Here is a 22,575-nt window from a genome sequence, read left to right on the forward strand (position 1 = left end):
GCGGAAGACGAATTTGGTGGGCACAAGATGGCCATCGCTGGCCTGTCATGTTGCCGTGGGGTCGCGCCAGGTAAAACTCATCGGGCGTCCCTGCAGGTTGACGCGTAATGCCAGGCGTTTTCGGAGGGGGGGTCTCGACGAGTGGGAGCTTCACTCAGCCCACCTCGGCCACCTCATCCGGGTGGCAGGGCTCGGTGTATCCTTTGCTCGTGCGCTTACATGGCACTTCACACTGCCACAAAGAAACCAGGTCGAGCGCCAGGCACGATATAACAGAAAGGGGTTGTTTCCCTCGACCGAACGGATCCGGCCTTCTGCTTCACCTTGTTGGTCTAAGGTGTTACGCTTTGGCGCTTGTTGGAGATGGTGTCAGTGCCAGGCGCATTTCGTCCTTCAGCTTTGCCCAGCCCTAGGAAGACGCGGCATCATCCTTGTCCCCTCTCGTAAGTGACTCGGATCCGTGTCCAAGACGATTGAAAGTCTTGTCAAAGTCTTGTCCGACCCGTTGCTGCTTATTTCGGCCGGCGACCCGCCCCTGAGCACTACTTGTTATATCCACGTCTTCCTCGAAAGATTTGGGCCGTCTGGCCATGGGGCTCTTCGTTCAACGCTGCACTTCTAGGCTTTCCCTTTCTGTCCGAAGACACCGCCGGCAGTTGGATGCCGACAGCCAATACCACCTGGCAAGTACCGTCTGGCACGCGACGCAGACCCCTGCCAGAATAGTCCACGATTGATCTAGCAATGACGTATCCCTCCACCACACTATCGTCGCCCATCGTGGTAGGCCCGACCGAGACCCTGATCAAGAAAGCTGCCCCTCCAACACGCAGTGCGCCGACCTTAACCTATCTGCCATGCAACCCAACGCCCCCCGCCAGCCCTTCGTGTGTCCCAGTCAAGACAACATCGTTGACGGCGGCGACGAAGAAACTCGACACAACAAGTAGCATCCCCACAAATCGACCACCGGCTGTCTCTTACAGTTCGCGCAAGGCCTACCTGGACTCCTTGATCCCGCCATCCACCGAAGAGTTCAACAAAATCTCCCAAGTGCAGCACGGGCGTGAAGTAGAGACGAGGAAGAGGGCCCGTCAAGTTCGACGTGAATCCGTCTTGCCGCTCCCATCGCCAGACACCATGCCCCGCCCCACGAGCGAGCAGTCGAGCCTGCGCAGCCAGCCGAGGCGGAAAAGCATCGAGGCCTTCCGTTCCAGGAGAGCTGCCAAGGTCATCCAGCGCAGCTACCGCGGGTACCGCTCGCGGCGAGAGAGCAAGGGCCTCGAACTCGCGGCCTCGACGCGGTGGGTGGCTGCGATCCAGGAGGCGCAGTTTCGCGAGACGACCAAACCGCGCGCGCGCGAAGCCATGGCGCCGGAGACTGGCGAGGCGCCCACCATGCTGTCGAGGGAAGACGACGGCAAGGTGCACCGGGGTGCCACGGCGCGGGAGAACTGGAAAAAGGCCGCCATGATTGCTCGCCGCGCAGGCCAGGATGACGCTGACTGCGACGCGGAATCCCTGACGCACATGTCCTTGTCATCGTCCAGTGATGCTGATGGAGAGATGACCGAGAAACGCAAATGCCGCGAGGAGGCCACGGCGAAGAGGAAGCAAGACTCTCAGATGATGGGGCTGCAGTACTTCCTGGAGATGGTCGACCTCAAGCACCGATACGGCAGCAACCTACGAACGTACCACGAAGAGTGGAAAAAACACGACACAAACGAGAACTTCTTTTACTGGCTCGACTACGGCGAGGGCCAGACTATCGACATGGCTGCCTGCCCGAGGGACCGTTTGGAGCGCGAGCAGGTGCGGTACCTGTCGCGAGAGGAGCGGCAGCACTATCTCGTCAGCATTGACGAGGAAGGCGCGCTTTGCTGGGCCAAGAATGGCGAGCGCATCAACACGACCGAGGACTACCGCGACAGCATCTGCGGCATCGTGCCCCGGGACGACCCCACCCCGGCGTGGTCGACAGCGCGCGACATGCCGCCGACGCCGGAGCCTGAAGCGGACGCGAACGACAGCCGATCCGAGTCGTCGATCGAGTCGGCCCTCGAGGCGGACCGCGCGGCCAAGTACGCGACACCCGAAGTCGACGACGAGAAACCGCATCGCAAGGTGATGCACGTGTCTGCGAGCACCATCTTCAACAAGATGCTCCGCAAGTCTGTCCGCAAGAACACGTGGATCTTTGTCGCCGACACCAACTTTCGGCTGTACGTGGGCATCAAGAGCTCGGGGGCGTTCCAGCACTCGTCGTTCCTCCAGGGCAGCCGCATCTCGTCGGCGGGGCTCATCAAGGTCAAGGACGGCAAGATCAAGTCGCTGTCGCCGCTCAGCGGACACTACCGGCCGCCGACGTCCAACTTTCGTGCCTTCATCCGCAGCCTGCGGGAGTCGCGCGTCGACGTGTCGCACGTGTCCATTTCCAAATCGTACGCCGTCCTCGTCGGGCTCGAGACGTACGTGCGCACCCGCAAGAAGGGCAAGCACGTCATGCAGAAGATGAGCCTGAATAAGGACAAGCTCGTCGCGCCCGAGGCGGTGGCGCGCCGGGAGGAGGAGGAGCGGGACAAGAGCGAGAGCGCCGCGCGCGAGAGGGAGATCCTCGAGGCGGAGGCGGCGCGGGAGCAGCGGGAGAGGGAGGAGAACTCGGCCGCGGTGAAGCTCATGCGCAAGCTGCATATTGCGCCGACGGATGAAGACGACGACAAGGATGCATCGACGGGCAATAACGCGCAGCCAAGTCCCGGGGAGAGGGTGGACGAGGGGGATGTTTCGACACAGGGTGGCACGACGGCGAGGACCCCGGCGGCCGCTTGAGAGTGTGAAGGGCATGGTTATGAAGCATGATACCGGCATGGGCATGATGTCGTCTTGAGCATGATACCGGCATGGGCATGATGTCGTCTTGAGCATGATACTGGGATGAGCATGGGATGGGCGATTGGCTTTGTTATACCCTCGCATATTACCCGCTGGACGGCATAGCATTCGTCTATATCGAGCACTCCGTTTACGTTAGGTAACTACTTGATACAGCAGGTCTATCTATGTATGATGTCTCGGGTGACAGGGATCAAAGAAGATGTAGAGGCATGTGATGAGGTGCTAAGCATGAGCAGACTTTCGACTCTGTTTTTTTTTTTTTTTTTTTTTTTTTTGGCCAGAACTTGGCAGAATCAATGTGTGGTTGCTTGATATCATCGCAAATCATGGGTGGTGTACATAGGACTGATGTTCACAGATGCACCGAACCGGACCCAGGTAAGGCAGGTACGGTAATAGGACAGGCCTAATTTCACTGCATCTTGTTGTGAACAATCAACCTTCATGAATGCGCCATGGCAATGGCGTGTCGATGCAGACGTCAATTCGTCCGATGCACGTCATGACACCACCCAGCAGCAGATGAGCGTGTCCGGCGTGCGTGATGGATTCCACAGGCGCTGGAAGGCAAAGCACAGAAGGGTCCCTCTGCCACTCGGTCCCTACCGTAAGGTAATGTACCTACCTAAAGGCAAGGAAGGTCCCAGCTCTCGGCGGCAGAGAAGAGTCCCCCCCCCCCCCCAGAGGCGTTTGCACAGAGAGGGGACCAAACCAAACCAAACCACCCCAAAACCGACCCAGATTCCAATTGAATCCCTTCCAAACGAAACGACGAGCGACCGAAAAAAAACAACACGCTCCATCCACCCTCGAGAAGCGATCTCGATTCAATTGCCCACAGCCCATCGCCACGCAAACGGCAACGCGGACGCGCCGGAGACACGTCCCTCCCCCGAACCATGAATGGCCGTCCAAACAGCGTCCATGGCATCGATTACGCGCTCCAGCAGAAGGGCGCCCTCCACTGCTGCTGCCGCCGCTGCTCCTGATGCCCACGCCAACGCGCCCTTCCACACAGCTCGCAACAGCACCCAGAACATTCTCTCGCACGCTGCCAACGGTGGTCGCACGAAGCGTCACCTGAGCATCTCCGACCGCAACTACGACCTCGAGCCTGTGAGCCCCGCGAAGCGACCGCGCACCGAGTTTGAGATCGTGCTCAAGTCGTCGCGCGCCACGCCCCCGAAGCACGCTGCTGCGAAGCCTGCCCCGCCCGACGCGGTGCCGCCGACGCTCAAGCCAAAGCAACCACCAACACAACCACAATCACAGCCGCAGCAACCGCAACAACCACTGCATCACCCACGACCGCAACCACCACCAAAAAAGCAACAGAAGCTGCCATTTCTACCCGTGAGACGCGAAACCGCCGTCGTGAGCCAGCCACCGCCTGCCGTACCCCCACCCGCGAAGGACGATGCCGCCGCCCAGTTGACCAAGCACCGCGCCAAGGTGATCAACGGCATCCGGCACGAGCTCGACCGCCTGCAGCCCGACACCCAGTCCGACACCCACCCCCCTGCCGAACCCAAGGAACAACAACAACAACAGCAGCAGCAGCAGCAGCAGCAGCAGCAGCGTGGCGGGCGCAAGCTGCGCTCGCAGGAGGCGACACGCTTCAAGAGCGACCTGTCGGCCTACTTTCCTGACTATGACGAGGTCATCGGCAACGACCCCAAGGAGGAGCACCTGCTGAACGTCGAGACGCCCATTGTCGTCGTCGACACCTTTCCGCGCTACTTCCGCGGCAAGGTCGTGGCGCCGCTGTTCACGCCGACCCAGGCCGAGCCGGTGCCCGCTGGCTACGACCACGGCGACTACCCCGTCCGCGGCTACGGCGACGCGCTGTTCGACGACCCCTTTGACTCGCAGCGCATCAACTTTGACTTTCTCGGCAAGAGCTACAAGGGCAAGACGCTCGACAGCGCCCTGCCGGACGCCTTGTACCTGCCGATCCACAAGAGGGCCGAGAGGCTCGAGAGGTCGATCCGGAACACGGAAAAGGGCAGGGCGCAGCACGAGAAGGACCAGATCGTCAGGCTGCTCGAGGGCCTGCAGGGTCACGACTGGCTGCGGATCATGGGTGTCAGCGGCGTCACGGAGAGCAAGAAGAAGTCGTTTGAGCCTGCGAGGCGGCACTTTATCAAGGGCTGCCAGGCCATCATTGACAAATTCCGTCAGTGGGCACAGGAGGAGAAGAGGCGCAAGGCGGAAAAGGAACGCGCTCTGGCGGAAGAGGCTGACGAAGAAGAGGACGACGAGGAAGAAGAAGACGACGAGGAGGAGGCTGGGGAGGATGAAGAGGCTGTGGAAGATGAGGACGACGAGGCAAAGCCGGAAATCGGCGACAGCGAAGAAGAAGACGACGATGACGTTCATGCTAGTGACGGCGACCCACCCGACGAGCTAGATTTTGACGCCTCGATCGCGAGACAGCTTCGCGAAGAAGCGGCGGCCAGAGCCAACATGGCGAAGTCCAGCCGGAAGCGACCACGTGGCGCGTCGATTCAGCCAGAAACACCCCTGCCACCACCGCGGGAGTTCAAATCATTCTTCAAGAAGAAGCACGAGCGTGACGCGGCGCTTAACAAGCATCGCCGGGCGGGGCGTCGGGTGTTGGCCTGGGGTGAGCCGGTGCCTGAACTCGAGGCGCGGGAGTTCGAGCTACCCGAGGAGTATCTCGACCCCGAGACCATGAAGGCTCACGCCCGGAAGAGGCGGCGGCAGCGCCGTGGTAGCAGACATTGACGGGCTTGTGGGAGTGGGAGTGGGTATGTGCGATATGTGATATCATTCGAAACCCTGTGCTTGGGATTACTCGAACAGTGTAGTATGCGTTTTTTTATGATACCAGTCGGAGCTGGCAGGCAAAGGGTTATTTTTTGGGGGGGGGGGAATGGAGGGCACGGAATGCGGCTTTCTCCTGGTACCTCATGGTAGGAACATGCGATCAGTAAGGCGTTTGACCCTTTCGTCAGAGCGTCACGGTGTTTCGTGATGGTCGTGACGAAGGAATTGAAGTTTTTTTTTCATACAGTGCCACATTGGCAAGTTCTGCTTGCGCTGACCAGAATACTTTCGTGGTTGTACTTGTAAAGTCCCAGTTCTACGGCCAGCAGAACACAGTCACGAGCCACATCCCTCCGGGACAACATGACATGCTGTGGTTTTAGGGTTATGTATTGCTAGGATCATCTAGGCAGCGCCGTAACTCCCAGGTATCTCGGCGTCATTTTGCCAACATCCTAGAGGCGGTATGTGCAAAGGGGTTCGATGCATCAGCCGAAAGAACCAACTTGATCACATAGTATCAACTGCGCACTGTTCCGTGCCTTTGTCCCAACTCTGACCGAGTAGAAGGGTCGAAAGCAGGGATGAGGATCATTTTATGTCGTCATCCTACCATTGCCAGGCCCCGTGTGTATATCTCGACCCACGCAGCTCACCGCGTCGCAGAGGCGCTCCCTGTGTCAAGATACCAGAATGGCGAAAGAGCCTACATGAAGGTCACGATGGAAGCGGCGGCTCACTTGGGCAAGGCTTGAAGCGGCGTCTACTGATAGGGACGTGGAAAGCGAGGTGCACAATGGGTTTGATATGGCGTTACTCTGAACTCATATCAGACCTCAAATGAGTATTTGATCCGCTGATCGTGCTAGGCTCAAAACCCCCATCTTGGACGCTTCCAACAGCACCTGGCCAGTCGCGACAACGTGGTGGCACCTTTTTCAAGCGTGGAACAGTCGGACCGAAACCAGGAGGCATAGGTGTCTCGGGCTTGCCGTCGTTTGATTCTACGTAATCATCGGGAAGCGCGTGGATCATCACGTCTTCGCCTCTTAGAAGCTTCACCATCTTCAAGAAGCCACTTGATGAAAGCAAGTCGTTCCGCCTGGTGTTACTCAGGTAAGCAAGCGTACAAGTAGAAGGAGGGGCTTGCGACCCCTGGCCTGAAGTAGCTCTACGGATTATTAATATGGGAAAGTACAAAGTCCTCGAGTCGGGACCCACTGGTAGCTTCCCCTTGGCACGGTCCAGTCGCGGATACCTGAGGTAATCAGTTGCAGACGCGCCGTTCTGAGCTGCCGCATCTCGACAGCACCCAAGGTTCTATCAGCCAGGCTTCGCATCTCGTCCTACCTGCCTGGTTGACTCCGCTCAACATCCTTCCCCAGCATCTCTCCACCGTGGGGTCGATTGAGGCAACGCCGCCGTTTTTCTTCGTTCGCAACGCCTCTTAACCTTCTTTCTGTTCCGTCATCTAGGTCCCCCTCCGACGCCCCCCCCCTGCCCGACCCAGACTTCTGTGAAAGAAAGGTCGGACTTTGCCAGGATGACCGAACGTTCCCGCCAGCGACACTCCTAGATCCAGTTATTGCCACGGCGCATCAATTGCCAGTTGCCATGTCTGCGCCATCATCCCATACCGAAGCCGAGCCGGCGGAGCTGGACATATTCGAGAGCCTACCTCATCCCAAAGATGAACCTATGCGCCCATACTTTGTCATCAGGCAAGATGTCGAACTCGAGATCAACTTTCGGGAAAAGCGCATCGTCGGCAAGTGTGAGATCACGATCGCTAGCGTTCGGGGCCACAGCATGGAAGAGATTGCCATCGACGCGCGACAAACGGAGATTGACGTCGACAATATCGAGATTGAGCTGCTGAAAGACACGCAACCCGTCGGCGCACCAAGGAAGATCGCGGCCACGTATGAGGATCCCTACAAGCTCCTGGACTATCCGAGTCACTACAACTGGAATGCGACGCATCACGACCTTAGAAGGCTCCGCATGCGACCCCTCACACACTCGCGACGGAAGGACGCAGCCGCTGAAGATAGGGAAACAGTTGGCTCAACGCCCGTCGACGGGTCCATTCGCATCAACCTGAAAGACCTGGAAAGAACGAAGGACTTGAAAGAGGAAGGCAACCAGAAGCGGCCGATCAAAATCCGGGTTTCATCGGCAAACCCAGGATCCTCCACCACCGAATCTCCATTTGACCCGAATCCTCTGGTTTCACAAGAATACCGTGTGACCATACCATTCACCACCAAGAACATTCGAGACGGAATCCAGTTTGTTGGGGTCGACCCAGGCGATTTCAAGTGGCCTCATGTCTACACGCGGCACTCTATCGAACCGGGAACTGCGTCGTGCATTTTCCCATGCATTGATGACCATGGCCAGAGCTGTGCCTGGTCCCTTGCCATCAAGTTTCCAAAGACGTTGGGCGATGCTCTGCGTCAACCTCTTGCGACCCAGAACGGTGTGAACGGTCATTCCCGCAGCGCCAGCCAGAAGTCACAGCCGCACAATGACGATTATGCGCTCTCTGAAGAGGACAAGCTTCTGGAAATGACGGCCATCTGCTCAGGTTTTATCGCCGAGGAGTTGATCGACCCAACGGATGACTCCAAGAAGATCATGCTATTTGAGCTTGACAAGAAGGCGTCTGCCCAGAAACTAGGCTTTGCCGTTGGGCCCTTTCAGCTTGTTGATGTCTCTGCAGCCTTCCGCCCCGAGGCGGATGACGAGAAACTCGGGGCAAACGCGCTGAAAATACAGGCCTTCTGTTTGCCTGGGCGTGCCGAGGAAACATTAAACACGTGTCAAGCTCTTCCGTCAGCGGCCGACTTTTTCACCCTCACTTTTGCACGTTATCCTTTCGAGGAGTACCGACTCTGCTTTGTCGATGACATGGTGAACGACACAATTGCCGTACACTCGTTGTCACTTGTGAGCACGCGCCTGCTCTACCCAGAGAACGTTGTCGACCCTGATGCGGAGGTTGACATCTCGAGGAAACTTGTGCAGAGCTTGGCCGTCCAATGGAGCGGCATCAATCTTCTTCCTAGCCGGCGTAACGACCTGTGGGTCGTTATCGGCATAGCTTACTACATGGCCGACTTATACCTCAAGAAACTGTGCGGTAACAACGACTACAGATTCCGCATGAAGTCCATGGTCGACGAGCTGGTCGAGGTTGATACGGGGCGGGCATCACTCTACGACCTCGGCCGCAGCTTGCATGTTGGCGACTTTGAGATGGACTTTATGACTTTGAAGGCGCCCCTTATCATGTTCATTCTTGACAAGAGGCTTGCGAAAGCACCTGCGCAAACAAACCTCACCCGGATCATTTCGAGGATTCTGTACAAAGCGAACATCGGAGAACGTCAGGGCGACTGGCTGATTAACACGGAGTCCTTCCGGAGATTCTGCGAGAAGAACTCTAAGAGCAAACTTGAATCATTTTGGAAGCAGTGGATCTACGGCACAGGCTGCCCACGATTCGATGTCCAGCAAAAGTTCAACAAGAAAAAGCTCTGCGTCGAGATGATGGTTCGCCAGGTTCAAGTCAAGGAGAGGGACTCGAATCGGGCTCTTGACAAGAATGATTTCCTGCGACTGGTGAAAGAAAAGTTATACGACGTCGCCATAGGCGAGATCCAGCCCTGGTTCACGGGACCTATGACCATCCGCATTCACGAGGCAGACGGTACACCTTACGAGCACATAGTTGAGGTGCGCGAAGACGCCGCGGCCATGAAGATGTGCAAGTTCGACATCCCCTACAACACAAAGTACAAGCGCCTGAAGCGTAGTCGACGTCAGCGCGATAGGGCGGCTGCACAGACCACGGCCGACGGCGAAGTCAACGAAGACTCCCTCCTGTACTGCCTGGGCGATGTTCTACAGAGCCAAGACGACATTCAAGAATGGGACTTGCTCGACTGGCCTGCTGACATGGAGAAGAAGATGGACCAGGAATCTTACGAATGGATTCGTATGGATGCCGACTTTGAGTGGATTTGCACGATGAAGACAAACTCCGAGTCGTACATGTACGTCTCGCAACTCCAGCAAGATAGGGATGTGGTTGCGCAGCAGGATACAATGCTCTACTTGGGCAGGTCTCCGCCTCATCCACTCGTCTCTTCCATTCTCACGCGTACTTTATTCGACAAGCGCTACTTTCATGGCATTCGCACGATGGCAGCCAGCCAGCTCCACAGACATAGCGTTCCGGGCCCGAAAGATTCCATGGTTGGCCTCTTTCACTTGCTACGAGCATTCACTCAACTTTGCTGTTTCCCAGGCACACAGATGCCCCGTCCCAACGACTTTTCGGATCGGAAGCAATATCTTGCCCAAAGCGCAATTCCACTGGCCATCGCAAGGGTGCGGGATGCAAATGGCAAATGCCCTGAGCGGGCACGGCACTTCCTCTTGGAGCAGGTCCAGTTCAACAATAACGCTAACAACCCGTTTTCCGACAACTTTTATGTGGCAAAGCTCCTAGAGGCGCTTGCCACCAGCATGATCCCCGATAAGCGACCGGACACGGAGGTGATGCTCGACGACATCATACGGACGGATGAGGAGGACCAATTCCTCCAAAACGCTCTCACTGAAATTGACCGATACCGCAGGATGGACGAGTGGGCAAACTCTTACCACAATATTTGGACCATCACAGCGCTTGATTGCAAAAGACGTCTCATGAAAGCCGGGGTCATTCCCAAGGATGGCCTTGATTTTATGCAGTACCTGCAGGATGAGACATACGATCTCGTTCGTATTAAGGCTTTTGAGGCTCTGGTCGATCTTGGCTTCATGATGGACGATGTTGTCTTCCCTCATCTGCTTCGCACGCTGAGCACAGACAAGTCGCCATTCGTGCGCCACAAGTTGCTCAAGGTCTTCAGCATTGGCCTTGCCGGCTTGGCATTTGGTGAATTCTCCAAGCCCAATAGTGCGATCAGACCACAGACGGGAGATATGTTCTTGGACGGCCTTGCGGATGAACCGAAGGATGATATGCTCGTCGTTGAAGCCGGTGATAAGGAAACCACGGAACGTCGGCAGGAGTATCTGCGCAAGCATGATCTCCGCACGGCACTCACGGCGCTCAAGGCAGAGATGAAAGACCAGTTCGCCCATCATGAGATCACGATCCAGAAGACTCTCTGGTATGCTATCAACCAGGACACTCTCGGTCGAGCGGAGAAGGCTACACTTCTAGAGTTCTGTGGGCTCATGTTCGATGCATCCGACGAGTGGATTGTCTCTCTCCCGCTTCCTCAGCGATGGAAGGTGTCTCGTCCAGCGCACCGTGTTCCGGGCAAGGTACGAATGTCTTTTCATCTCTTCAACGTATACTTTACTGATCTGATCTCTCTCAAGCTCATCGTTACGTTTACGCCATACTACCGCGACTCTCTTCCTCGGCCAAAAGAATTGCCGAAGGCACCGGAGCCTGCTCCTGTTCCTCTTGTCGAGCCGCTTCCCAAGCCTGTCGAGCCGAAACGCGTCATTGTCAACCCGAAAGTCAAGGCCAACAAGGTACCACCGCCAGCCGCTCCGGGTTCTGAACCACGCCAACCATTGCCAACAAAGGTGGCAGCTCCTCTTCGTGACTCTCCCGCCGCAACCCCTATTCGTGTGTCACCTGCCCTGAAGGAATCGTCCCCTCGACCGCTGTCTGTTCCTGAGCGTCAGGGCAGCGCACAGCCCAGGACAGAGTTACCCTCATCACACAAGGTTCCGAAACGTCCACGACCAGACAAGATGAACGGCGGCGATGACCAGTCGCCAATCGCTAAGCGTCCAAAGATCGGCAAGGAGGGCTACAGCGGCACTGCTCGCCCTCGAAAGATCGTCACCATAAGGCACCCAGCACTGCGGCGGATCCTGAAGGACCTCAACGTCAGATCATCTTCTGGTGTGCCGCGCAAGCCCAGCTCGTTGCAGAGCGTGCGTGCCTCACCTGCCGCCGATGGCACCATTCAGGCCAAACCTGCGCGAAAGCCTCTTCCTAGCGGCGGTGACAGCGTACGGAAGCCCCTTCCATCGGGTTTGCCAACCGGCACACCGTCGTCAAAGCCGACTGGCTCATCGGCAGCCCACTCTTCGTCCACATCTGTGTCGACGCCTACGCCCGCGCACGCCAGCCCGCCACCTCCTAGCAGTTCTGGAGGCCAGCCTGCGGCCGCGCCGAAGAGACTCAAACTCGTCATCAAAAAGCCCACTCCGAAACCTCCGCCGGCACCATAGGAGGAGCCGTCACCAGATTTTTGACTCGTCTTTTTTCATCCCCGCCCCATGGAGCTTCTTCATGGGTTGCTCGTATAATAGCTTGCTTTCGATCCGTCTTTCTCTTCCTTTTCTGCTACTACTCACTTTCCTGCGGAAATTTCTCTTGCTGCTTTTTCTTCTTCTTCATGAATTTGTGTCCGTCGTGGCATCGCAAGGCGTTGGGGATTTGGGGCCGGCTGGTTTGGCCGGGCCTGGTAGGGGCTGGGAATATGGAAAAGGGGGGTAAGGGGTCCAAGATTGTGCCTCTCGGTCTCAAGACCACCTCTGGTGGGGAAGTCAAGCGGACGGAAGCGGAGGGCAGGTGCGCACACCAGTGGTCGAACGCTGTGTAGCTAGCTAGCAAGCAAGAGGCCCGATGAAATCAAGTCTTGCAAGTTGACCAAGATGTGTGTTGTAGCAGACACTAGTATGATGAAAGCGTGATTGTCGTGACCTGTCCACTCATGGGCCAATACAACAGGCCGCACATGAGTATAGAGACAAAGTCGATGGGCATGATTCTTCGTGGCTTCCATTGTCAATTACCACACCACAAAGGAGAAAAAGATAGCTATGACAATACTACAAGACAAGAGATGACAAAGCCTCCCAAACGCCCAACGAATAGTCTACCGGGGCTGTAATGTATGCGTAAAGGGGGGGTGTGCGCGCGCCGAGGCATATTACGACGCGCCCCGTATGACCCGAAACCACCTCACCAGGCCACAATCTTTACGCGTGTGTGTGCTCCTCATCCCTCTTCCCCCCCTCCTTCTCCGAGGGGCTTCTACGTGTGATGTAACCCCTTATTCTATGGCAACGCCGGCAACCGCGAGGGTTGCGAACGAGTCCCTCGCAAGGGACCTGGAGAGCTGGTCCATCGTAAAGAATGGGCATTTTGAGCATGGGAGGGAGGAGGTAAGGAAGCCCTCCTCCCAGGTTGATCCCCTTTCACTTATCGTCACATAGCCGTCACTTCTTGGCCCGAGCCTTCTCTTCTTTGCCTCCGCCAGACATTCACGCGATCGCCGAGGGCTCTGTTCCGCGACCGTCTTCATCGGCGCCACGCCCCGAAAAATGCGCGCCACACGGAGTCCTAGTGCCTGTGCGGCGACTCGCCGGGGCTGTGACTGTGGTGGCTCTGGGGGCTGGAGCCGGCGACGGTGGTGCCGGTGGAGCAGCAGCCTTTGCCGACGCAGTCGTCGACGCACTCGAGCAGGCAGGACGTCTTCCTGACAACGACGTGATCTCCTGCGCCGTCAAGGGCGAGGGCGGCCGTGTCCTCGACGAGGGCGTTCTCGGCGCTCGAGAGAAACTCGGGCTGGATCGTGGCGCTGTGGATGCCGTAGGCGTGGAGGCACTTGCGGGCGCGTTTGGCCAGGACCATGTACTTCTCGCCGCCCTCGGCCGAGATGGGGAAGCTGACTTGGACGTGCATCGACGCGACAATCTTGGTGTCGGAGAGCTGCCAGATGTGGACGTGGTGGCAGCTCACGACGCCGGGCAGAGCCTCAATGTCTTCGCGGATGTCCTGGAGATCAATGTGGTCGGGCGTGGCCTGGAGCAGAATCTTGGAGGTGGCAAAGGTCAGGGGCAGCGCCGACTTGAGGATGATGAGGGTGATGAAGAGAGACACGGCCGGGTCGGCGTACATCTTGCCGGGCCAGTCGGTCAGCCAGATGATCAGGGCGGTAACCATGACACCAACGTTGCCGAGCGCGTCGCCGATGACGTGCAGGATCAGACCGTTCAGTCCGAGGTCGCCGTGGCTGTGGCCGTGACCTCCCCCCTTCTTGCGGTCCTTCGGCTTGTTGTGGTTGTGCTCGCAGTGCAGGCTCGAGTCCCGGCGAGGACGACCGTTGAAGGACCGGTGGCGCGAAGTGCTCTTGTAGGTTGTGTTGCCGTTGCCGTCGCTCAGGAGCGGCGTGTTCTCGCTAGACTCGCCATCTTGAACAGCGCCGTCCTCCACATCGCTCTCGTCGGTGGTTCCGTCCATGTCCTTGGGCCTGGGCCGGCTGGCGTCGATGATCTCCTGTCGGAAACTGGAAGGGTAGATGCTGATGTCGTCGATGCTCGTGAGGCGCGAATGGCGCAGACTGCTGGCCCTGCGGCGCTCCCTCTCGCGACCCCTGGTGTTACTAGGGCCGCGGTTGCTGGGAGACTCGGACTCGCTGTCGAACCTGATGCGGCGAGGCGTGGTCGTAGCGCCCTCGGTGGCCCTGGCGACGGCGACCTCGGGCAGAACATCGATGGCTGGCCCGTCATCGTTGGCAATGGCATAATTGGTGCGGTCGGTGACCGTGACTCGGCCTTCCTCGGCAGCATGTTCGTGAGAGTGGTGGTGGTCGTGTTCGCCGTCGCCGTGATCGTGATCGTGATCATGATCCCCGTGTCCGTGGTCGTGGCCGTGACCACCAAGCACCAGGAAGCCCACAAGGTTGGACGCGAGACCAATGGAGCCAACAATGAGAATAAGCTGAGGGTTTTGAATATCGGGAGGGTCGAAGAATCGGGAAATGGCCTCGAGAATAATGGACACGCACAGCGCGATGAGGAAGACGGCGTTGAAGAAGGCGCCGAGAATCTCGGCACGGAGCCACTGCGTCGTTGGTCAGTCGTTTGGCCCAGCACATGCTCGAGGAGGCGGCAGCACATACACCGTAGGAATACTTATCAGTGGTCGCCTTGCTTGCGACGGCAACGGCCCAGAGACCGACGCACAGAGAGATGATGTCGTTGAGCTGGTTTCCGATCGGGTCAGTGGCGCCATCTCCGAGGCAGCGAACCACCCCAAAATCGGGTTTGCGACAGAGGACTCACCATGTGAAAGGCGTCGGCGAGCAGGGCCAGGGATTTGACGAGCAGTCCGACGGTCAATTCAGTAACGAAGAAGACGACATCGATAGCCAGCATAATGCTGATGCGCGTCGACTTGGACCACGCCATGGTGGGCGATTGTTGTCTGCGGACAGTGGGTGGGGGAATGATTTGGTCGCGTTGGGACGGCGACGGTCGTTTTTGAGCTCGAAGAGCTCTGAATCGTGGGAGGTAGCCAGTCAAAAGAGACAAGAAGGCAAAGAAGACAGGCGTGCCGCCTTCGAAAGAAATCACAGCTTTGACTCTGTGATGGTAGAGAAAGAAAGTAGGGGGGGGCCTTTAGAAATTGACAGAGAAGGTTTGGGGGGTTGCGAGGGGCCAACGACGATAGGACCAGCATGTTTGGCCGCCGTGACAGGGAGGGAGAGACAGGGTTATGACGCTTGTGCTTTTTTGCCTGCTTAGCTCACCTCACCTGCTTCAGATCCTTGTGACACTCCAAGTCACTACGCCTGAGCAGGTAATTCATTCGAGTTCTCCCTACCATAACCCGGCCCTCGGATGTCTTGCCGGCCTCACTGACAGTGGGACTGCAACGCTGCTGAGCCAATCGGCCGACACAGTCGTGCTAATTGAAATGCCGACGCCCTTGAGGAGAGTTGTCCGGCCCCGACAGCTCGGGCTAAGCGAGGCGACGCTGTACCAAGGCCTGGCACGAGAACACCGAGATCTCCAATGTGTATACTCATCTTTGTAGTCTGTGAGCTACTCATGAGGCCATTCCTCTGCAAGCTCCCCTGGATGATCAAGCAAAATGATCCACGAAGCAGTGCAAACACGGAAGGCAGCAAATCACGTTTCTCCACCCTTACCACAGCCGCTGCCCGCATGTCTCTCACGCCGCGGAGAAACACCAGAAGACCCCATCTACAATCTTGCCCCTGCCCCCCTCCCTTCCGCCCAAAAGGCAAATGCAATGTACAGAAGAGAGAATCGGGAAATGCGCCCAATGCGGCAAGCGTATCCATCTTCACAGGGCGCGATCAACCAAGTGGTTGACATATCCGTCTTCTTCAAGAAGGGCTACAGCAAGATCCCTTGCTAGACCGCGGTATCATCATCATCTTCTGTTGGCAACCCTAGCCAAAAACCCTTCCCAGAGTTTCGAACGAACCGCGCTGGCGACAGCAACATCTTACTTGTCGTCGACCTGACTGTGGGCACGGAACCGCAGAGGGCAGAGAATAGTCGTGGGCAGCTGGAATTACGGGCTGTTGATTAGACAACATGCATGTAAATACATCGCCTTCTCGTGCTGATCTAGTCTATCCGCCACGAGTACAGATTGTGCGACAACGACCGCGACGAAGGTTGCCAAAAGTAGTCTTGTGTGATTAGGGACCACACCAGGCAGTAGCGCCGTCTGGATCGCACCGACTTTGCCCCTCGAACCACCGCCTTCGTACACTAACAAAGCCTCGCCTGCGCGATGCGATCCATGCACCTCTTGAAAGGAGCTGCGGCAGAGGATGCCATGGTCTCCGGGTTCGGCTGCTTGTACTCGAAAGACTCGCTCAAAATATCGAATTCAAGTATGCTGTAACTTGCCCCCTAGATGCGACAAGCACCACGACGGATTCATTCCGGCCAGCTTCTGGAGCCCAACCTACTTGGTATTCGAAAGTTGATGTTTCGAACCAGATCATAAGGAACCCCTCAAGCCGCGTCCAGTTTTTGTACTTCCTACAACAACGACGACGACGACGACGACAAGGCTTGTCTGGACTTGGCTCAATTGGCAAGAGTTGGCCGAGCTTGACCTACAGTCATGTCGTTTGAGATAGAACAAGACCGACGCCAGGGGCCGATCGCAATAGCAACTCCATGGCGATAAGTAATCGATGGCCTATGACTTGAGGCGGAACATAGGCGGAAGTGTCTGACTACTGGTCTGGCCGAACTGAACAGAGTGTCAGACTCACCTGGGCTTGTTCAACATGAAGCAGCAGAAAGAAATGCTCTCGCGAGCTCCACGATCATCGATGCTCCAAGAACAACCATCGATCAGCCTCCAATCATGTTTTCGTCGTTTGCCACGATGAGCGCTATCCTACCTAAGCTTTGGTGCCTCAAAGACTGAGGCTGAGAAGCGGCGGCACGTATTTTTACCACCACCTAAATATATGAAGTAATCTCCTCTTAACAAATATACAGAGCTTGAGATAGAGGCTCAGGCCAGCTTGATCGTCTCACAAGGGCTTCAGTCGCAAGGCCTCGCTGGTGCTCCTGCTGGCCTTGAGGTGCAGTTACGCCACGAATGAGCTGACCTTGCCAAAGGTTCTCTGAATATCGTTCTGGCTCTGCAAGTGCAGCGGACTTGTATCATGTAGGACATTATAAATTCACACTAGAATATAAGAATACGAAAAGTGATCCAGAATTGTGGCTAGACATGGAGTCTCGTGTCTTGTCAACCAGCTCGTACAGCGAGATACGCTCAATAGTGCTCGCCTGTTCCTGTTGGTGACTTTGCCTGAGCAGGACCTGACAGTATCAACCTCCCCAGTCCGAACCTTTTTCTTTGTCATATTCAGTCTCATGCTCACCATCAGAGCTTGCATCACTTCATCCTCTCCCAATGTCCGCACCCAATATTCGCAACTATTCCTCGGCTGTGAATCTCCGGCGGCTGGATACCAGGTTTTGATTAGACTGATGGCTCATCAACTACTGCGAGCGTGGTACCTCGAGAGAAGCTGTTGACAGCGCCGCCCTTCGAGCATCCCGGTGCTGAACCAACCCTCCTCGCCTGCGTACGCCTTGGCAGGCGGCCCCTTTCCTGAGAGCTTGCCCTTCATTCTGATCGCCATTGCATTTACATCAGACCTCGTACGGCCTGCTGAGAAAAGGTGCGTACAAGGCTACAGAGAAGGCTTTCGAACCACTCCGGTTGTATCCAAACATATGACACACGGGATATTCTTCATGAGCTTACTTCTTCTCCCGAATACCGAACACATGCAGCGTCCGCATGGTATCGTTTCCGCTCCGCACTTGGTCCCCTCATAGGGTTCAATGACTGACGAGGAGCAAAGTACGATGCGGCGACTGTCATTCTCGCACAAGGGCGTCAGAAATGCCTCGGGATCTCTCGCTGGTACAACATTTTCAATTCGCCCGACGTCAACTACGAATCAGCCTCCCGTTTCTGACCGAGATGTCGTTCGTTTGACCACGTCGAGGGCAATAAGAAAGCCAGTGAAGACAACTATCAGCTGTAAATAAAGTTAGTCCATTGAACCACGAATAAGACTTCGGTACTCGTAGGCAACATACCACGAACGACACTCCTGCCAAAACAATGATTTCAAACCCTCCAGTCAATGCTTTCCCTCTGATCATGGCATGTTGTAGCCTCCAGGCACGACTTGTTCCCATGATAACTGTGCACATGGCAAATGCGTAACAGAAGGTCGCCAGCGGCCTGCCTACGTTGGTATAGCCGAAGCCCGAGTCCTGATCTTCGAGGACGAACAGCTGCGCAACCAGGGTGCCGGTCATGGCGGCCATCAGGGCAGTCCTAAGATACGCCAAGAATGTCCTTTCAACGGCTTCACGTGGCAAACAAGAAATTGAGTCAGCTGCTGTCTTCTGGGAGATGATGTGGCGGGGATAAGGGTTGACGGCAAAGAGGCATAAATAAATTCGGATGCCGCCTCCGTGCCAAATCCGGCCAGCCCGCAAAGTAAGGTGGTTCGAGGTTCCGAATCACCAGACTTGACATGGTTGAAGGAATTAAGTCGAAGACACGACAAAAGGTCCGCAAACAACAAGAGTAATGAAGACACATTTGTTCCAAGCCACGGAGACACAGTTCCGGCGTCAGATATACACCGACAGGGCCAGGTGTGGTTCGGTGAGGGGTGCGAGTGTGTGCAGGGAGTGGAGCGCACGCATGGGAAAGTAGACGCTGCCTTTCAGCAGCCAGTTTGGGGCCTGCTCGCGGAGACAGGTCGAGATGGTCAATAATCCGGCAAGGTCAGGGTTCTAGAAAGACGCGCACTTGCAGCCGGAACGAGGCAAGTCCACGAGCAGAGCATGCAAGTGTACCGAAGCAGCAACATGTTGCAGGTCCGCTTGGAGAAACTTGCGTTGTATCTGCACACGCCCCCTCCCCCAGCTCCCCATGTGCGTGCGGAATACGACGTCGGCCGTACTGGTAAACAGAGAGGGTTGCGGATGAGTCTTCCGGAGCGATCTGGGGGGCAGTTGATGCGCTTACCAGGAACAGGGAACAACCGAAACGCATATCTGGACCTAGAAACGGTAGGAAACGTCTGCAACATACCTAAATGATCGCGACATTTATCAAAATCGACAACACAGCTGACGTGCTGAGACCAAAACTGTTTGAGAGAAAAGGGCTCGATGTGAGGGTCTGAAGTCGTGACTCTCAGGTTGGCTGTTGCTTGAGAAGAATGTGAGCCTGGTCGAATCTAGAAACCAGTCAGTCCAGTGATGAGGGTTGGAGTGGAGGAGCGTAGCAACTACCAACGAACCTCTGAGAGCTCGTAGAACTCGTGATTCCGCCTGGCAGCCATGTCCTGAAATGAAGGTCGGCTTGTGTTTGAAAGAGCCGACCAAAGGTCGTATTCAGGTGGTGAGACCTCGGAGAATAAAATAAGAATGCAGTCGGAGGATGCGCCGCGGTGGCAAAGCGCCCTCGCTCTGCAGGGTGCTTGTCGAACCTCTACTCGGACAATTCTACCACTTCTGTAGGGCAACCGGTAATTCGAGTCCCTTCTCCGCCAGGGCGACGGGGTCTGCGGGCCTGGTCTAGGAGGTTTACTCTTTCGAGCCCCTGAACCGCTGGATACCGTCTCTCAACGCACGTGTTAATTAATGATGGCGTTTGGATGAAGTTGGGATCAAGCGGTACACGGGTGGATTGATCGGAAGCAGGACCGAAGATACGACTGAGAACGTGTCGCTTCGAGCAATGCTAGACGCAAATATACGACTGGGTGTGAAACTGAGACTGCAGGCATCGGCGAGACTACTTTGACCTCATATGTATTGAAGAGGTTGACGATGATTGTTTTCTCGGTGTCTGAATCAACGCCCTAATCCTCGGGATTTGATACTCAATGAGAGATAGGGTAGGTACGCGGCGGAATGCCACACGTTGTACCGTGCAAAATATTCAATGCACTGGTGACTGGGGCGGTGCTTGCTTTGTTGAGTTCCCTGGAAATTAGTGTTCATAGGGAGCTCTGGTGAGACTTGTGGCAGCAAGTGTGACCTTTACACAGTGTCGAAACTGTGATGCAACATCAGGCAGGTTGGGAAAGGGCTGCTTTGCTGGCCTTGCCTCAACTTCATCTCTGGTCCCGAGTTGCCTTGACCCAGTTCCTCAGTCATCTACTCTGCTAATCTACCTACTGACCTACTTTATGGCCTTGCGCAACATGACCCGCCGATAGTCGCCATCATTGTCGCGAGCCTTTTTGACAGATCTGGACCGACCTGCATACGGTAACAAAGCTATGGCTGGGCTGTGGGCGATGCGATGTTGACTTGCATCCCGAGCCGATATTTGGCCGGAAAGCAACCATGTTATGCCCGCCTCCTGTCCTGGCCTGGCGGCTTTCTGCGGCAAGACTTCGTCCAATCTTTTCGGCTCGATCCGAAAAGCATCGATGGGAACGCGGCGGCTTCTTTGCCAAATCAGGACGCGGCTGCTTGAGGCAGGGTGCCTGGCCGGACATCGTTGATAACGGCAATTGGAGCCCCAGTGGCCTAGTCGAACTGGCCCAAGTGGTCCTCTTTGCGAGCGACACAGCGAGCCCGAAGCGGATTCACATGTCGGGCCGGGCGCCCTCGACCGAGCACGACATAGCAAGCCGACCGTCCATCCGTCGCGGGTCATTTTCCATGACGCCGAGTGCTTCCCAGAGGTATAACACCAACCCACGCAAATTCCCCGTGCCGCGTAACATAGCCCGCGACATGGTTCTCGTCGTAGCGAGACTCGGCGCCGCGCATGTCGGGCGGCGGACCATTGCGGACCGACGTCCGCCAGTCAAAAGAAAAAAAAAGGAAAAAAAGTCCCGCCTAGGTCTCGCGAGATCGGCCGCATTAGGATCAGGGTCAACTGACATCGATGTGTCCCACTGCAGGCGATCACTGCCTCCTCTGCCACCAGAGCCATGCCAGCGGGTTATGAGAGTAACAACATGCCACCGTCATGCTTTTGATCGAGACACAGCATGTCAAAATATTGACAGAAAACCCGGTCCTCTGGCAAGAAAAAAAAATGATACTCGAATCCTCGGCATGAGAATACTCCGCAATTTTGCCAATTGGACGCCTGGCTCCTATCGCAAGAAGACAAAACATCCCTGCCGTTTCCAGAGCCTGGCATGTATCGTATCTATCTCCCATCCAGCGATGCACACGCCACCCCCAAGGTCCCGGCCTAAGCGAATCGAGCTCTTCCAGCCAATCCGACGTCTCCGTTTCAAGGCTTCCGGCCCGGCGGCCCGCGCCTGGGAGACTTGCCCAAGACTCTCAGCACTGAGAACGAACTATCGAGGACCTATCATCATATCCAGCAGACAATTGCCCCAGCCTCGTTCTCCCGCCTGAAGCTGACTCTCGACAACTGGCGATCGTGTCATTTGAACATGCACCGGCGTTCTGTTTGGGGAAGAAGATTGCCAGCGTCTGCCTCGCACAAAATGGGCCTGTTTGCCAGACAAACCCTGATAGTCATATCCCTTGGTCCTTGAGGCGGACAGCCTCATATTTTTGGGGACTTGTCAGATGGTGAGGCTCCAATTCTGTGGTCTCTTGATCAGTTTGGCGCAAGACGGCGCAATCATCGAGATTGTAATAATGTTGGAGGTCCAGCCTTGGAAAACATCTCATTTGCTCGTCTCCCTTTCCCCAAAACGTCTCAGATCTGATTTTGGTCAGGCCTTTCGGAAGTGGCGGAGAAGATCAGTGATGACGACTTGGGTCGCAACGCTTGCTTGGTGCCTCTGTTGCAAGGTGCTTCGCAATCAAGATCTCAGCTCGAGCTGACACTGCTACACAGGTTCGGGGGATTGACATGCTTCTTATGAGCTGTCCACATCAAATGCTGTCCGTCCTCGGCCAAGGTCCGATGGGGAAGATGTGGTTGTTGCCGACGGTCCCAGCCTCCGGGTCCCTCGCCACGCGGCGAGTCTATTCGTGCGATCGACAAGGGCGAGGGACCCTTGCCTTTGGAAAGGTGCGGGGATGACTGATGAGATCTTGGTTCTCCCCCAATTCTCACGCTTCTCCAAATCTCCGGATTCTCTTCTTCGGTCGAGAGTGCGACGTGTCCGTTGGAAGGGCTGCTTTGCGTATGCATTGTTGCTGGCGACACATATTTGAACTATCGAGCCAATGAGTTATGCGAAAGAAATCTCGGTGGCCAGGATCGTCTCAGCACCCTCAAGTTCTGCAGATGGACGACTGCACAGGAAAGATTTGTGACGCCGGAGAAGCCTCCTCATTCTGGACTACCCTGGCTTTTACCACCACCTTTTTGCCTTGCTGCTGCTCTACTTGTGCCGCGCCGCTACGTAGCGCTGCTAGAAGCACGCAGGACCTTTTATGAACACACCCTGCCGTGAATGGCATACAGGGTATCAAACGCTAGCGCATACGGTAACAGTCCCCCACCGACTAAATTGCTCGCCAACGAATATGCCGGTGTCAGCGCCAATTGCTCATGCAACACCGCGA

At 56.2% G+C, this 22,575-nt stretch overlaps 5 protein-coding genes across 5 annotated transcripts; 3 read left to right on the forward strand and 2 right to left on the reverse strand.

Moving 5' to 3' along the window:
• Positions 1-744: 744 nt before the first annotated feature.
• D7B24_005742 (uncharacterized protein) lies at positions 745-2,832 on the forward strand (the record flags this gene model as incomplete). Its single annotated transcript, XM_028639891.1, has 1 exon — positions 745-2,832. One exon carries the CDS (start codon positions 745-747, stop codon positions 2,830-2,832), a length of 2,088 nt encoding a protein of 695 aa, XP_028495818.1.
• Positions 2,833-3,801: 969 nt separating this feature from the next.
• On the forward strand, positions 3,802-5,646 carry D7B24_005743 (uncharacterized protein; the record flags this gene model as incomplete). The annotated part of the gene is made up of 1 exon (XM_028639892.1): positions 3,802-5,646. The coding sequence occupies one exon, from the start codon at positions 3,802-3,804 to the stop codon at positions 5,644-5,646; it is 1,845 nt and encodes a 614-aa protein (XP_028495819.1).
• Positions 5,647-6,770: 1,124 nt separating this feature from the next.
• D7B24_005744 (uncharacterized protein) lies at positions 6,771-11,961 on the forward strand (the record flags this gene model as incomplete). The annotated part of the gene is made up of 2 exons (XM_028639893.1): positions 6,771-6,804; positions 7,271-11,961. The coding sequence occupies 2 exons, from the start codon at positions 6,771-6,773 to the stop codon at positions 11,959-11,961; spliced, it is 4,725 nt and encodes a 1,574-aa protein (XP_028495820.1).
• A 1,117-nt stretch (positions 11,962-13,078) lies between these two features.
• On the reverse strand, positions 13,079-14,928 carry D7B24_005745 (uncharacterized protein; the record flags this gene model as incomplete). Its single annotated transcript, XM_028639894.1, has 3 exons — positions 13,079-14,581; positions 14,640-14,723; positions 14,803-14,928. 3 exons carry the CDS (start codon positions 14,926-14,928, stop codon positions 13,079-13,081), a joined length of 1,713 nt encoding a protein of 570 aa, XP_028495821.1.
• Positions 14,929-17,993: 3,065 nt separating this feature from the next.
• Positions 17,994-19,400, reverse strand: D7B24_005746 (uncharacterized protein; the record flags this gene model as incomplete). The annotated part of the gene is made up of 4 exons (XM_028639895.1): positions 17,994-18,074; positions 18,136-18,410; positions 19,148-19,295; positions 19,359-19,400. The coding sequence occupies 4 exons, from the start codon at positions 19,398-19,400 to the stop codon at positions 17,994-17,996; spliced, it is 546 nt and encodes a 181-aa protein (XP_028495822.1).
• Between the last annotated feature and the right edge of the window lie 3,175 nt (positions 19,401-22,575).

The sequence above is a fragment of the Verticillium nonalfalfae genome (assembly GCF_003724135.2).
Source record: "Verticillium nonalfalfae strain VnAa140/NRRL 66861 chromosome Unknown scaffold_37, whole genome shotgun sequence".
Classification (NCBI taxonomy): domain Eukaryota; kingdom Fungi; phylum Ascomycota; class Sordariomycetes; order Glomerellales; family Plectosphaerellaceae; genus Verticillium; species Verticillium nonalfalfae.